This window comes from Tiliqua scincoides, chromosome 4, assembly GCF_035046505.1.
Source record: "Tiliqua scincoides isolate rTilSci1 chromosome 4, rTilSci1.hap2, whole genome shotgun sequence".
NCBI classification, from domain to species: Eukaryota; Metazoa; Chordata; class Lepidosauria; order Squamata; family Scincidae; genus Tiliqua; species Tiliqua scincoides.
Genome location: NC_089824.1, coordinates 147621844 through 147638550, shown reverse-complemented (window position 1 = coordinate 147638550; position 16707 = coordinate 147621844). Strand labels below are relative to the sequence as shown.

Genomic DNA, 16707 nt, shown 5'->3' with positions numbered 1-16707 from the left:
GTGTGTGTGTGTGTGTGTTGACTTTATTTCAGTGAAACTTCAATGTGAAGTTTGCCCAGAGTGTCCCTGGCAAGAAAAGTGTCCCTGATGTAAGAAAGAATGGTAGAATCAGGGCAATGATCCATAGCATTTTTTCCCCTCTTCACTGAGACTGCTTGGTGATAACATTGAAGATAAAACACAAAAGCCAAATGTTCTGGAGCAAAGGATTTTATTTGCTTTCTAGATTATATTGAGATTCAGTGTGAGTAGAGTGTAATCTTCAGGATCTTTGTATTAACGTTTATTTACTAACTTATCCAGTTTTACAGAACATTAGTGGTAGTACAGAGATACATTCAGTTCACATTTCTACATACTCAAGATTTACCTTCAAGCAAACGCTAAAAATGTAGCTCAGAGTAGCTACATTTTTCCAATAAAAAATGTAGCTCCCTTTTCCAATAAAAGGGAGAATCCCTTGAAATTTGTTCCTATCCATTTCCTTTTGGATTTCCTTTTGGCTTTTGTTTATTTCTTTGAAGCTTTTTTCACGTTTATTTTTTGCTGTTCATCAATTTTTTTTAACTAAAGCTACAGAAATTTTGAAATAAGTCTTATAGCCCACTTCTATCCTTTGCCAGCCTGTGGGGTGCAGCTGGGCTGACACAGCTTCTGTTGCATCCTGTGGGCCGGCTGGGGACCATGGCACTACAAAGTGGTAAATAAATAAAATTCTTACTTACCTATTTTACTGCACCATGGCCCCAATGGATCTCTACTAGCTCTTTGGCTGGCACAAGTCCAAGTGGACCCAAGAGGTCATGGGCAGAGGTAGTTATTAGCAGCCAATATCCTATTCCTTCCTTGACACACTTCCTTGTGGCCCTGATCCCTGCCTGAATTCTCTCCACACTGATCATTCCCCCCATACCAACTCACTTCCTCCAGTGGTGGCTAGTGGCATGCACGTGAGGTTGTGACCTTCTGCCAATGGAACACTTATTCTGCCAGCAAATGCCCACAAGATAGGGCTGTAACTATATTAAGTATTCACTCAAAATATTGTGAGCTTGAACTCACTCATCTGGCATAGTTGATAATAGCAAAAAAAAAAAAAAAGTGAAACTCCTTGTACTTGTCTGGTCTTTACAAATTCATGGAGGACAGAGCTACCAATGGCAGGTCTGTCTGGCTAATGGGTTCTGAACTGTCTGTGACAGATCAGGAGAGAGATCTTGGGGTGGTGGTGGACAGGTTGATGAAAGTGTTGACCCAATGTGCAGTGGCAGTAAAGAAGGCCAATTCTATGCGTGAGATCATTAGAAAAAGTATTGAGAACAAAACGGCTAATAATGCCGTTGTACAAATTGATGGTAAGGCCGCACTTGGAGTATTGTGTCCAGTTCTGGTCGCCACATCTCAAAAAGGACATAGTGGAAATGGAAAAGGTGCAAAAGAGAGCGACTAAGATGATTACTGGGCTGGGGCACCTTCCTTATGAGGAAAGGCTACAGCGTTTGGGCCTCTTCAACCTAGAAAAGAGACGCCTGAAGGGGGACATGATTGAGACATACAAAATTATGCATGGGAAGGATAAAGTGGATAGAGAGATGCTCTTTACACTCTCACATAACACCAGAACCAGGGGACATCCACTAAAATTGAGTGTTGGGAGGGTTAGGACAGACAAAAGAAAATATTTCTTTACTCAACGTGGTCGGTCTTGTGGAACTCCTTGCCACAGGATGTGGTGACGGCATCTGGCCTGGTTGCCTTTAAAAGGGGATTGGACAAGTTTCTGGAGGAAAAATCCATTACGGGTTACAAGCCATCATGTGTATGTGCAACCTCCTGATTTTAGAAATGGGCTATGTCAGAATGCCAGATGCAAGGGAGGCACCAGAATGAGGTCTCTTGTTATCTGATGTGCTCCCTGGGGCATTTGGTTGGCCGCTGTGAGATACAGGAAGCTGGACTAGATGGGCCTATGGCCTGATCTAGTGGGGCTGTTCTTATGTTCTTATGTCAGTCAACTTAAGATGATTGTGTGCTTCCTCCAGGTTTTTCTCCATATAGTATACCTCTGAATACAAGTTACAGGCAAGCAATGGCAAGAGAGAAGTATACTTTCTTTTTTACTTGTGGGCTTCCCAGAGGTAGCAGGTGGGGTACTGTGGGAAACAGGATTCTAGACTAGTTGGGCCTTTGGTTTGATCCAACAGTTATTCTTATGTTTTTAGCCTTACATCTGTCTGTCTGAGTGTTGCTTTTGGAACAACGAAGACAGGTATTCATTGGACCTTTTTTCAGTGGTCATAACCAGATCAGAGGCACTCCAGTGCACAACCCTTTGGTCTACGCTTCCTGCAGCTGTGGTCTTTATTATAAAAGAAGACAATCTCAGGAGGAATGTCAGACTATTGACCTCTTGCATTGTGTTGTTCCAGTTCATGGAGGTACAATGGCTTATGTTCACAACACTGAAAAGAATCAGGAAGCAACAATGTAGATGTTCTGTAGATCAGTTATGTCACTGATTCTTAGGAAATTCTGTTCAGGGAAATGGTTGAGGAGTCAGGTTTTTAAACCTTTTCAGACACAATACTTCAAATTTAAAAATACTTTCTAAACCAGGTATTGTGGTATTTGCCTCAATTCACACATACAGCAACCTTTCTGTTTAAAAGTGCTGTATCAGTGGTTCTCACACATTTACCATCAGGACCCACTTTTTAGAATGAGAATCTGTAAAGACCCACCGGAAGTGATGTCATGACTAGAAGTGACATCATCAAGCAGAAACATTTTTAAGAATCCTAGACTGCAATCATACCCACACTTACCCAGGAGTAAGTTCCATTTACTATCATTGTTAAAAGAATATATAAGAAGAGCCCCACTGGATGAGGCCATAGGCCCATCTAGGCCAGCTTCCTGTATCTCACAGTGGCCTACCAAATGCTTCAGGAAGCACACAAGACAACAGACGCAACCTGCGTCCTGGTGTCCGCCCCTGTATATACATAGTAGCTTGTTAAAAGTACAGGTCTGTAACATTTCCCCAAGTGCAGTCACATTCCATGGTAGCATCTAGTCTAATATATTAAAAATAAAATATTGATATGAATGGGGACCCACCTGAAATTGGCTTGCGACCCACCTAGTGGGTCCCGACCCACAGTTTGAAAAACACTGGTCTATGTATTGAGCTAGAGAACTGTCAGACAGACAGCACTATTATATTCTAATTAAACTGAAATACTTGAACTTAGGCTGCTTAACTCTTTGATCCTAAGCATGCATGCTTGAGCATATTTTGTGCCACTGAAGGAAGTGCAACTTATGGTTCAGGTACAGATTCTCATGATTTGGAATTGAATTTTTAAGTGAATTTGCACAGGTTAAGCCGAATTTGTAAAGGATTCAGCATTTTTAAAAAATCATGTTGATTATCTTATATTTAGCAGTTCAGACATAAAGTTGTGCTTTCTAAATGGAAAGTAAAACTGAACCCTGTAGAAACTTGTTAAAAGGAAGTAATTATTTTCAATGATGGACTAGGATTTGTGGAATTATGTATGTGTGTGCCACATGATTCACAGAAGATATTCAGGTTCCACCACATAGCTAAGCAGCTGTTGATCCTATGAACTGTCTATTTAGGGACGTGTGTCCAGGCCCAGCACTGCAAGAGGTTGTACAGTACCAGGGTTGTATTCCACATAGACTCTTCAGATCATCCTTACTACGCTGGGATAAATAGTGCTTTGTGTACTTAGGGCCCAATCTTAAAGGCCCTCAGTGCAGGCGCTGAGCTTCGGCACCGGTGATGAGTGTCATAATCATGCCATAAAGCATGTTTGCACCTCCTTGTGAGCAGGTTAGGCCCACACGAGGATGCACACTGGCCTCTCCATGCTGGATCTAGATTAGGAAGGGTTGAGTTAGTGCCAGCCGAGGAAAACCAGTTCGGGTGGGAGGGTGACAGGAGGATGGAACAGAAGTGGGGAAGAGGTTGTTCTGGGGCAGGGGTGGGCAGACTCGGGAGGGGGAGCGGGACCGGCCACAGCATCCTAACCTCCACTCCTGGTCCAACCAACTTTACACTGGTTGCTCTGATTTGCGTCTAGTAGCTCCATAGGGGTAGCTGGGGCATGACATGGGGTAAGGGGGAAAAGATCCCCTTACAGAGCTGCGCTCCAGCTACCTTCTTTAGGCTAGATACAGCACAGGCCACTTGGCCTGCCTGTTCCAGCACAAATTAGGATTGGGCTGTGGGTTTGTTTCAACAGCTTGTTCTACTCATAGTGATCATGACAGTTGCAGGGTTGTTCATAAACTGCACTTTACCCAGTGGGGCTTATTAATGCATCCTCTATCATCTGTCATGGATCAACTTTTATTAATTATTAGACACAGTATTCATCAAAGAGGGACACGTTTATCTTAATTTAATCTTATGTGTTAGCTACCAGAGCAGTTAGTTTTGTGAACTAGCCCACAGAACATCATTGGAGAGTTCAAGTTTACAACATCACACTGACTTTATATCAAAAGGACAATGTTTGTCGAGGAACTGATTCACTTTTAAACGCTGCTATTCTCTTTTATAGTTGAAACTTTTGTTAAGGGAAGTGCTGTTAATAAATCACAGTTCCTGCTACAAATTGAGTTTTTGCTTTAGACATGCATGTTACACAAAGTCACATATACACACCCATTCTTGTTTTGACTTTCTCATTCAAAAATTAATTCACATTTATTTTCCCCTTTTCTTCTTCCCATTCATTAGAGGCTTTTCTCATTCATTGCAGGCTTTTCTCTTTTTTTCATGGGTATTAAGGGTGCAATCCTTCCAGCATTGACATAAAGGCAATGAAGCTTGTTTGTTCCCGAGGTAAGGGAACAAACATTTTACTTTGAGGAGGCCTCCGTGAGTGACACCCAACTGCAGGATGCAGCACACGTCCCATTGGCACTGTTATACCAGTGCTGGAAAGTACTGACATAAGGGGTTAGGATTGTGCCCTAAGTGTCTTCTGTTCATTTATATAGAGAAAATGAAGAACCCACCACAGGTTTTGTTTTTGTTTTTAACCTTTAGATCTGAATTTGCAAAATAATTCAGATACGTTTTCTGCACTTGTTACCCTATCAGATGGGTATTTTGTGACTGGTTTAGTTAATGGTTCAAAGTGTCATTTCCTCACACTTCCTGCATATGGCCCTCCCCCCTCCATAGTTCAGTTAATACTTTCAGGAAAGTACTAGAATTCGGGGTTTGGTTTTGTGGTCACTGCTGCATAGCAGTGGTGTGTGCACACAATATTCAGGGGAGTGGGTAATATTTGCTGGTAAGAAGAGTTAGATGTGATACAGTTTTAGGTTTGCCTGACAGCCCAGAAAATGCATACAGCAGCACCAACAACACTTGAGGAGGGGGTTGCAGAGGACAAAATTCAAATGGTTGAGAGTCCTTCTCTGAAAATTCTTGGCTGTCTTGCTTTTCAACTGTTTTGTGTTAGCAGCCAGGGTCCTACATCTATATCTGCCATTTAACATCTGATTTAGTCCTGTCTGGGTTACTTTAAGGTTGTACATTTTACTTTCTATATCTCCCAATCACATTTCTTTTAAACCAGACTAATGAAGTTTTCAGTCTCAGTCATAATATCCAATCACCTAAGCCAGGGGTGCCCAAACCCCAGCCCAGGGGCCACTTGCAGCCCTCGGGGGCTCCCAGTCCGGCCCTCAGGGAGCCCCCAGTCTCCAATGAGCCTCTGGCCCTCCAGGGACTTGCTGGAGCCTGTACTGGCTCGATGCAACTGCTCCCAGCATGAGGACGACTGTTCGACGTCTCACTTGAGCTGTAGCACGAGGGATCCCTCCACGACTTGCTGTTTCACGTCTGTGATGCAGCAGTGGCAGCGAAGGAAAGGCTGGCCTTGCTTTGTGCAAGGCCTTTTATAGGCCTTGAGCTACTGAAAGACGTTCATTCATTCATATAAGTTCCATCGCTAATAAAATCATTTATGTAAATTTATTCAAATTTTAAATGTAAATTAATTATATTTTTTTCCTGGCCCCGGACACAGTGTCAGAGAGATGATGTGGCCCTCCTGCCAAAATGTTTGGACACCCCTGAGCTAAGCAACTCCCTACAGTGTTATTGTATAAGGAATATTTCAGTGTCAGGTACAGGAAACTGAGCAGTCCATTGAGACCAAAGTCAACATGGCTTGTAAATTTCTAAGCTGCTGAGGGGACTGGAACCCAAGGAGGGAGTAAAGGCCTTGCAGTTGAGGGAATGAGGAAAGAACATGCTCTAATGTGCATCAGTGACGTGGGGATAGGAACAGGGTAGTGGAAGTTTCATTATCCAAGAGTGCAATGCTAGTTGCAAAATATGAGGAGAATTTTCATGGGCACCACAGTACACAAAGCTGTGGTGTCACTATTGTCACTATTTCTTGCCAGAATATGGTCCCACGTGCCTCTCAAAAGAAAATATTAAGTATAAAATAAGACAAACATATAAGTTTTTTGTCATTTTAGTGTAACCTTTGTCACATGTAAAGACTGAGTTTTTCCCCTAGGATAGTCATAGGTAAATAATTTTGTATAAAACTATATCAGAATGTTTGGTCATGACAATGGCAGCATAATTACTAAATCATATGGTAAACCATAAAACTTAGAGCAGTGGCATCACCTTACCTTACGTAATATACTGTATACGAAACAGATACAAAACAGATGGAAATAGTAATTTCCTGAATGTCTCAACATCAGTATATCGCTGAAATATTATTTGGTTTCAGTTTGAAAGTTACAATTCTGAAACTGCATTCTTGGCTCAGTCTTTTCAGCACCCATATTAATAGTGCTTACTTCGAGCTTGAACCTTATTGGAATATTTTGCTCAAATTAGGAATGGTCGTGTTTCATGCTGATTTTATTTTTATTTTCAAGAAGGGACTCCAAATTGGATGGAAGCCCTCCAAGTTACTGTTAGCAAACCAGCTGAGATGTTTAGCTATTACTTTTCCTCCTGGTATCTTGTGTTTGGTCTACACAGGCAGCTGTGATTCAATTCAATCAGTTTTGGTAGAATAGGCAGGTAGCGGAGTAGACTGTACTACATTAGACTGTGGTAGTGTCATGTCATTTTTGAGTGCTTTCTCAGGTAAACACAAAACCTCATTGCAAATGGAAAAACATGAGCGCACTATGAAGGAAAGTGTTTTTTTTCTAGTTTTAAGGAATAATTTGCATAGGGAAGTATTAAAAACAAATTGATCATTCCCACCTTTGGTCTGAAACATTATATTGTACCACCTTGTTCCCACTTCCATTTTGTTGCATGTATAGGCCAGGCGAATGAGGTGTTAGAAGTGGTATCCCAAATCTGTAGTCTGACTTGGCACAGCCAACTTTGAGTTCTGCTGCACATACCTTCCAGATCCTTTCAGATACCAGTATGGCACATCAGGAGAAAAGTATTTTAGCCCAACTGCTTATAGTGTTACTTTTCAATTTACAGTTGTTTGAGTTTTTAACATACAGGATCATTTAAAAATGAGTTTCCTTGGCTTCCAATCTAAACGGGTTCAATCTGTTTTACCACCTCATTCATGTGTACAGCAGGACTCATATTATTCTATGAACAAGCAGGAGAAAAGCGCTCAGCATCAGAAAATGGGATTTTCATTTCCTTGCTTTCTGTATATGCTAAGGCTAAATAAGTTGTTAAAATGCTGACAGAAAGATGCAGGTGGGCTACCAAACCACCTTCACCATAATGACAAAAGTGACAGTTCTTGAAATATAAATGCTTACAAAGCGGTGTCCAAATTATAGTCACCATTTTTATTTTGTTAATCAAGAGTTTCAGTGATCAGGTTGTCTGCGGTCATGAGAACACTAGGAAACACTCTAAATCAGTGATTCCCAAACTGTGGGTTGTGACCCACTTGCTGATTTTTTGTGGATTGTGAAAACATTGTGGACTGGTGCCTGCTGTGGTGCTGCAAGGCATTCTGGGGCACTGTCTGACCAACATGGCCAACCAAATGGCGCACAATGTTAAAAAGATTGGGAAGCACTGCTCTAAAGGATTAGAACAGGTCCTTGGGTATGTCCAATATCTTTTAAAATGTTATTTATCTTATTTTTGAAAGGTGATGTATATAACATCCAATATATGCAGCAGCAGCTTGTCCTGCAATCAGCCCCACAGAAATGAATCAGAGCTGCATTGGAGCACTTCTTAGAGCTCTGATTTAATCCCGTTGATTTTGGTGGTGTTAGAAGTTCCCAGTGCATATAATCAGTTCAGCTTCATGATAATCAAAAGTCTAATTGGATTGAAAATCCACCTTGTCAAAACCAGAGGCAATGATTTAGTCATTTACTGAGTCAGAAAACACTGGTGATGTGTATTGACTACATAGCAAATCGATGCAAATTTGATGAAAGCAGTTCATTCATGTAGCTCTAAATTATGATCTGCTTAATAACACTGCTTGCAGTGTCGGATTTACTGTCTAAAATATTAAATTTAGATTTACTGTCTAAAATTTTAGACAGATTTACTGTCTAAAAAACTATGGAATTGAATCAAAGTGGTCATTTTTTTCTTAATGTCCTTATGGACTTTAAAGAAAGAAATTTGCAAATAAAAGTCCTGGCACCAGGGCCTAGGAAAGGGGGGTAAAGGAGGTAATTTGTACCTGGGCCCAGGGTCAGAAAGGGGGCCCAGGAGCCAAAGGAGGGGGCCCAGAAAGTTCCTGGGATCTGACATTTTCCTTTCTACTCAGACTTGTTGCCCGCCTGGGATGCTGGGGACACTACCATGAGCTTGCGGCTGCAGCTATTGGCAAGCCATATATGCTGGGCTGAGGAATGCATACATGACACTCCTTAACACAGTGTCATATCTGGGAGGAAACTGGCCTGCTACAATAGCTCTTTAGCTTGTGGATCTGCTTACCATGAAGGAGTGTATAGGAGGTCAAAGATACAACTGTGGGGCTATAGCTGCTGCAGTATGTTTTGGTGCAAACAGTACACTTTCCATTCTAGTGTGAACCTAAATAGGATGATGCTAATTTTCTGCATGATTTTCTATATTTAAAAGATTTTAGAGAGACTTAGGAGTATGTTTGGTTTTCCATATTACTGTATCTAGCAGCTGATGCCATATGCCCCCCACCTTGTTTTACCCCTCCTTGACCCCATTCTGCTTGCTTGTCACCACCTTCCCCCTCCTCCTTGCAAAGGGGCCCAAAACAAACTTTGTACCACCTGATCAAATTCCTCTCAGAGGAATGGCACCACTTGGAGCAAACCTTGCAAATTCCAAAAATAACAATAGTTCTGAGTTAACCTTTAGATCAAAGGTGACAGATTAGTTTCATACAGCGGGCTTAATAGTATTCATATGTGCTGAGGACCAGAAGTTATGTCATTTTGCAGGAAGTGATGTCATTAAACAGATCATGACCAGAAGTAAGAACCTTTTTCTCACTTAGGAACTCATTAGCTGCAATAACAGAAAATACATAAATCTTGATATTTTTAAGATATGGGAGAGCCCAATCACGTGGACCGCCCTTCACTTCACTTTAGCGGAGGCAGGGCACGATCGCTCGCATCTGCTTTCACTGCTGCGGGGAGCCCTGCTGCAGGTCACGCCAGGCTCCCCGCACCCCTAGGAGGCTGCAGGGGCTTGGGTACGTGTACCCAAGCCCCTGCAGCCCCCCTGAGCGGTGCGATCCTGGGGATCACGCTGCTGCCTTCCCCCACCCCTGCTGCCTCCCCCCTCCCACCCACGCAAGAACTTAGTGGCTCTCAAACTCTCTGGGAGAGTTTGAGAACCACTGCTTTATATGAATAACAATTTCAGTCGGAACATTACATATTAAGCCATGTTTTCATTGTGTGGTTTTATGCATTTTAACATTGCAGTTAGAGTGGATTTATCATATATTTGTCATGCTTGTGACTTTGCTATATCCCCATAATATTCCATGAAGAGGAATTGCTGTATTTGAAACATCTCATGAATTTGCCTAGCGAAAAATGTTCACTGGGTTTTTTGTGTGTGTTTTGTTTTAGCCTCTGTTCTTAGAATCACTAATCCATTTTCCATAAGCTTCCTTCTTGTTCACCAATAGCATTTTTTCCCCCATTAATGCTGGACTATTTCAAGAGTGATCCTTTTATAAATCCAATCATAATGAACAATAATGGGAAGGCGAAATTGGATGTAACAATGGTAAACTCCTTGGTTTTAAGTAGGTCTGCCCCAATTACCTAAAAAGCAGGGGTCATTCTTCATTATCTCCATACATTCTGTCTTCTCAGTTGAGCTCTCATACCAAAAGCAAGCTCTGCTGGGACAAAATGTGTTTCAGCCTTGGGAAAAGATCAGTTCCCCTCACCTATATGCAACTTTTACTCTAAGCAGCAAACCTCCCACCAATTTTATGTGTGATTTGGGCAAATCTGGGTTTAAGCAAGCAGGTCTGCCACTATTGTGTCTACCCTAAGCCTTTTTCGATGGGAACTCCCTTCTGCTACAGATAGTGTAAGACAGGCCCAGCACAGAATTTGTAGAATTGCTCTATTAAGCACATCTTTGTCATGTAATTAAACGGTTATGGTTGCTCCTTCGCATATGGAATTGTGTCTTATGCTTCCAGTAGAAACTGAAGGCATTCAAATACCAATTATCAATAAAGTGGGCAGTGGCTAAGAAGCCAAACCACAGCCACAATACTTTCCTTTTTCAGATTTCAGAACCTGGTTATTACCCTGACTTCTGGCCAACAAACCTGGGGTGGTTCCATGGTAAGTCTGACTATGAATTTAAATATGATAATTTTTTTGTGAACCAAAGTTGGCGTATGGGTTTCTGAAATACATTTGTTCTTATTACAGATGGCACTGAGTACACATGAAGCACTGGATATCTCCTAAACTCCATTTTCCAAAATCTAGGGTCATGTTCCCTGAAAAAAAAGCATTGCCTCACACCATCCACTATAAAGCTTCATCAAAACATCTGAGTTGAGGAAACTGAGATATGAATATATTTTGTTTGCCTGCCTCATGCATTGCTATGACTCATCAGCAGCAGACATTTATCATCATGAAGGCTACCTTTTGGATTTAAAAAAAAATGACAAATGAGTCAACTACTCCCACAGTATGAACTAGTTTCAAGTAAACCCGTTATTTCAAGGTCAAATCATCAGAAAATGGAATGTGTTATATACAGGGTCATACTTCCTTATACAAAAGTCCAGCATGTGGTTCTTATTAAAAACAAGTACTTTTTAGATTTACTTTTGAAGGAGATCATATATGATCTTTTGATTCAGTATTATAGTTCTATTTAAATTATCATCTTACACTACAGTGGAAAAATAATTTTGACATCATATAGAGTTATCAATACCCATGGTGTGCATTGTTATTTAAGTAATAATACTTCATCAGCTTGACATGTAAAGGTGCCACTTCAAGGTGGAACCTAGTAGGAATAGATGCACTCCTGCCTTTGCATCATCTCACCTTAGAAGAACATTTGGAGATTCTGAGTTTCACTGTAATTCTAATTTATCTTGGGTTTCTGTAATTCTAATTTATCCTGGGTTCTCAGCTTTTGAGAGAATGACAACTTATGTGTATGTTAATTCTGTCCTAAGTGACCCATTTATTTCAGGAGATGGTGGCTAAGATGCTTTTATTTTTCCTGCCTCCATGTGTCACCATCCTATAGCATGTGCTATTGTACCAGTGAATTCATAAGAGCTTTCACATTTTCATGTACTCTTTGTAGTCAACAACATCTAATTTTCAGGCAAAAGTTGTAAAAGACAGAGGGCTTAAGACTGAAAGCTTTAGGATAAAGTAGCTTGTGATAAAGTAAATCCCACCATCTCATATGTCAAATGATCCATGCTGCATGTATAGGGATCACGTTTTGATCCTTGGTTAAACCCTGAATAGAAAACATTTTTTGTTCTTCTTAATGGTCTCTGTGGATTCACTCATTTGGGATTTGTGCCTGCGTAGACCAGTATCTCAGAAACTTCTAGAGTTTAGAAAAGCCTTCTAGCCCCTGCCATCAAGCAGAGAAACCCCATGCCATTGCATGCCTTGAGGGTGGGTCCAAGGCTGTCTCCTCAATTCTTTTTCAACTGCTACTTCAACAGCACGAGAGAAAATGGGAAAAACCAAAAATGGTAATGAGCTTCCTTGTCCCTAGTCAGAGTACCATTTGAAATTCTCTCCTTTTCTAAAATAATGGGACTACTCTGGAGTAAGTGGATGGAGAACTATGGCTTAAATTAGGGTTGTCAGTCCTTAGATTAGAAGCCAACATTAGACCATCAGATATGAGAAAGGGACATGCAGACAGATTTTATTTTATTTTTTTGCACTAAGGCCATTTACTGCAACATGATGGACCATCAGCCTTTACACACACAAAAAAAACCCTAAAATCTAAATGGAACCCAGCATCAGCCTGGCTTCCTGAAAATACTTCTCTGAGGTTTTGCACTTGCAATTCAAGGCTTTGTTGAATGTCTTCAATCTGTCTGGAATTTGTACTCTTTCTCTTAAATTATTTTCCTGCTATTTGTTAAAACGTTTAAATTAATAAAAGGGTTTTCTCTTTAGTGTGTGGGCCCTTTGTTTGTTATGACTTGTCTTATTGCTTCCTTACTTTGTTACAGGAAAGTAGCAATGTCTACTTCACTGTGCTTAATAAAACTCAACAGTCTTCTATAACTTGTATACAAGTTTTCTGCTCTGTACACATTGATATAGATGAATGCTCTGATGTAGTAATCCCTGAGGGAGTCTGAAAGATCTGAAGCACACACTGCCCTTCCCCACCTGCAGGAATTTCCTGTTTACTTTTGTACTGTGATGGAGCTGTCCTCTTTTGCAAAGCAAATGGATACAACTGTGAATACAGCTCTGTGCACACTGTGTTCTGGATTAGTGCTATGTTATCTGATGGGACCGAAAAGCCTTTAGGCATGCTCAAGGTTTTGTATGTGAGTCTGTTTGGACTTTTGACTTTTTTTTTTGACCAGCAGACTATTGAGAATGCAATCCCACCTACACTTATCTGGGAATAAGGACCCAATCCTAAAGGTCCTCCCACTGGCACTGAGCTCCAGCATGGCGCTGGGTGTCATAAGCATGCCGTAAAGCACATTTACAGCACCCTTCAGTCAGTGCTGGGCCCAGCGCCAGACGGCCACCACCCAGAGCAAGGGAAGAGCTCCAGGCAGCAGTAAGGTCTGTTGGGGCGGGGCGAAGGCAGGGTGAGGGGAGGATCCAGGGCAGGAGGGGGGGTGAGACCCAAGAAGCCCTGCTCTGCTATATCCTATCCTCTGTGTCCAGCTGCAAAGCCGACACAGGCTGCCTGTCACACTGAACTCACTGAACTGTCTCACCCACTCACTCACTGTCTCTTCTTTGTAGACATGCCTAAGATTGTGCTGTGAATCCACGCAGTGTGGTGATTGGAGTGTTAGACTGGAGAAAGATGGGTTCAAATCCCCACTGCAAAAAGCTTACTGGGTGGTCTTGGGCCAGTCTGTCATGGCCCCTGACCCCTGGGGTTTATCACAAGAGGGCAGGTCCACATCATATTGGCTGCTGTAGGACATCTCTTTCCTGAGAGCCTTCACAGACCCACTTGGATATGGTCCAGCAAAATTGCTGATGCAGGTCCAAGTAGATCCATTTGGGTAGTGGGTTGGCTGATCAAGGCTGGAAAGGGGGATAGGATATTGGCAGTACTGTCACTGATACTGCCCCCTTCCTGGCTTTGACACACCTGCCTTCCTGTTTCAGTTTCCATCCTGTTCCTCCCCCTCCCAACCCCATTATGTAATGACTTACTGGCACCAGGGTTCCTTTGTAGGTTGTGTGGGAAACAGTCACAGTTGGTTGCCACTTGTGGCAGTGGCCTGGCTGTGCTGAATGACATGTTGCCTTTTGCATGCTGTAAAGCATGCTGCGCCACCAGAACTCAAGTTCTGGTGACTCAGCATGCCCATTGGATTAGGCTTATAGTGAGCCTTCAAAACAGAATTAGAAACTCCAACTTTGAAGGCAAGGGAGAGGAAGCATATGAAGGTAGAAGTTAGAAGGGGATATGTGAGCCCAAAGCATGATGGCTAAATATGGTTTGTCCATTATGTCTGAACCAGGCCATTGTCTCCCAAGAGCAACATTACAGTTGGCCCATTCTTTATATAAGTATGCAGGGGCTGTAACTCATTGGTAGAGCAGCTGCCTTGCATGCAGAGGTACCAGCTTCAATTTCTGGCATCTCCAGAGAGGGCAAAGAATAATCCAGCCTGAAACTTGGAGAGCCAGTGCTGGTCAATATTGACAACAGTACTGAGCTAGGTGGACCAATGATTTGAAATATTTGCCTTATGGCAGCTTCCTGTGTTCCTAGGGAGGTGGACTTGGTATGTGACATTTGTAATGGAATCTATTGGAATTGCCTTGAATTCTCAGCATGTTGAAAAAGAAATTTAAAATAAGTATTTATTTTCCCAAAATCTTTAACATCTGTCCTGAAATGACTATCCAAATGTGTTCTAAGCAGTAGCAAAACATAGACTAAAGAAGCTATACAGCATTCAGATCATATATACCATGGGTACCCCACTGGAATACAGATCAGTAACTGGTAAACTAATGTTAATAAAAATGTGCTTCCACAGCAAGTTGACTCAGCCTTCTTTGGAATTTTAATGCTGAAATGAATGCTGCAACTGTGAAATGCTTAAATTAGCTTGCAAAAACGGACTCTAACAATGCACACCTTTTATATGGTGGTAAAGTAGTCCAGGCTATTCAGAAAGGAAAGCTCCAAAACAGATCTCACTGCTTGGTGGAAATGGTGGACAAAGTGTGTCTGTTTGCTGCTTTGGCAGTTTCCGTTCCTCCTTCCTCTCCGTTTCCTCCAGCACCCTTTGCTGTCTCTTCTCCCTTTCTTGCTGTTAAACAAAGAAACCTGATTTTGCATGGATAACCTGGATGTTCTTGGTAAAATGTTTGGCTTTTTTGCATAGCTGGTGCACGCTCACATATGCCTGGCTTTGAAATGATAGCTGTTGTCATTTAATAATTCTTACCTTTGCAGGCCCTGATCTGATCCTCACGCACATCAACAGCTGCCTAAAAGGCAGCCAGTGTCACTCTGCTGATCACATGTTGAGGGGCGTGACTGAACTCAGCCCTTTCAGATCCCAAACAGGTGACTGGAGCTGTCATAGCTGACAGCACCAATAATCAATAAGGTAATGTGCAATGAAGGGATAACACATGTGCAGTCTCAGTTGCTAGATGCAGGTTTTTCCTCCCATGTAGCATGCTTTTACATGGCAGATCCCTGTCCAAGGGTGATGCACGCAGTAGACTTTGCTGATCCGGGACATAACTCAATAAATTGAAAGAGGGATGAGACTAAATAAAACAGCATAATCTGCAAGTGAGCAGGGGCAAATTAAAAATGGCTACACTAATTTGGGGTTGCATGGGGAAGCACTGTGATTTCTGCCCAGACTTTTGAATAGTCAAGGTTAGGATAATGCAGATTCTCTTGAAATCACTGTTCAATTGTTTTTATATTATTATACAATTTCAACTGAACTTTTAACCATTTACCTTATGTGGCCATAACAATAAACAGTTTAATATTTTTTTTCCTGTTTTGTCTGTTACAGGCAAATGGACACAGTTTTGTACATATGGAACATGAAAAAGCTGTATTACTACTGAAGAGTTTCCAGAATACAGTAGACCTAGTTATTCAACGTGAGCTTACTGTCTAAATATTTTTTATAAATAATAAAAATATGCCTAGTCAGATTTAATGTTTAATTAAATAAAAATTTATATATAGGAAAACAAATTTTGCCAATTGCTGGACCAATGGCAAACATAGTGCCAAATGTAAAATACTATATGTTAGTACTTATCCTCCTGGAAAAAAAATTAACTATATAAATATAACTTCCATGTGATTATGTATTAGTTTTCATTATAAACCTCTGTCTGTGCATTGGTGCCAGCTTCTTTTTAATATTATTTTTAATTATTTCATGTAATTTTGGGTAGAGAAGCACACACAAGTTCCTTACAAATTCTGCTGTCCATCAAAAACACTGCCAAACATCTATATGCCTTTAGCAAGAAAATTATACAAAATTATAACTTCCATAAGGTCTTTCTACCACAGATGAGAGATACATGGTTATAGAATAATATTTCCATAGACATCTAAAGGAAAGGAAACACACACACACACAAAATCTTTACTATTTTTTTGTTTTATTTCCAGTGCAAATACATGTATAGTCATAATTAAATGAAAAGGTACACACCTTGATCCACTGTGCATGTGTGTGTAGTGGCTACATATGCAAAACTAGGCTTCCATGTGCAGACTCTCCTTCTAATGCAGGTCTCCATGCATATGTGCTAATAAAAAAGTGGTCAGCACCATTAGCTGTAACACCAACCTGTTTGCAGTTTCTGTGTGCATTGTGGGGGCCCTCCTTCCAGGTCTTCCATAACCCCAGCAAGTGATTGAAGCTGAATGCACAGTGGGTATGTATTCATGCTCATTAACATGCTTATAGATTACTGGTGCATGCAAAAATCCATGGATGAGGA

At 41.3% G+C, this 16707-nt stretch overlaps 1 protein-coding gene across 1 annotated transcript in view; it reads left to right on the top strand.

Annotated features, from left to right (window-relative positions):
• Positions 1-15863, top strand: part of LRRC7 (leucine rich repeat containing 7) — a 169441-nt gene extending 153578 nt beyond the window's left edge. The window contains exon 25 of the mRNA XM_066623794.1: positions 15756-15863. Within this exon, the coding sequence (XP_066479891.1) occupies positions 15756-15863 (108 nt within the window). The remainder of the gene's footprint in view (positions 1-15755) is intronic.
• The last annotated feature ends 844 nt before the right edge of the window (positions 15864-16707 follow it).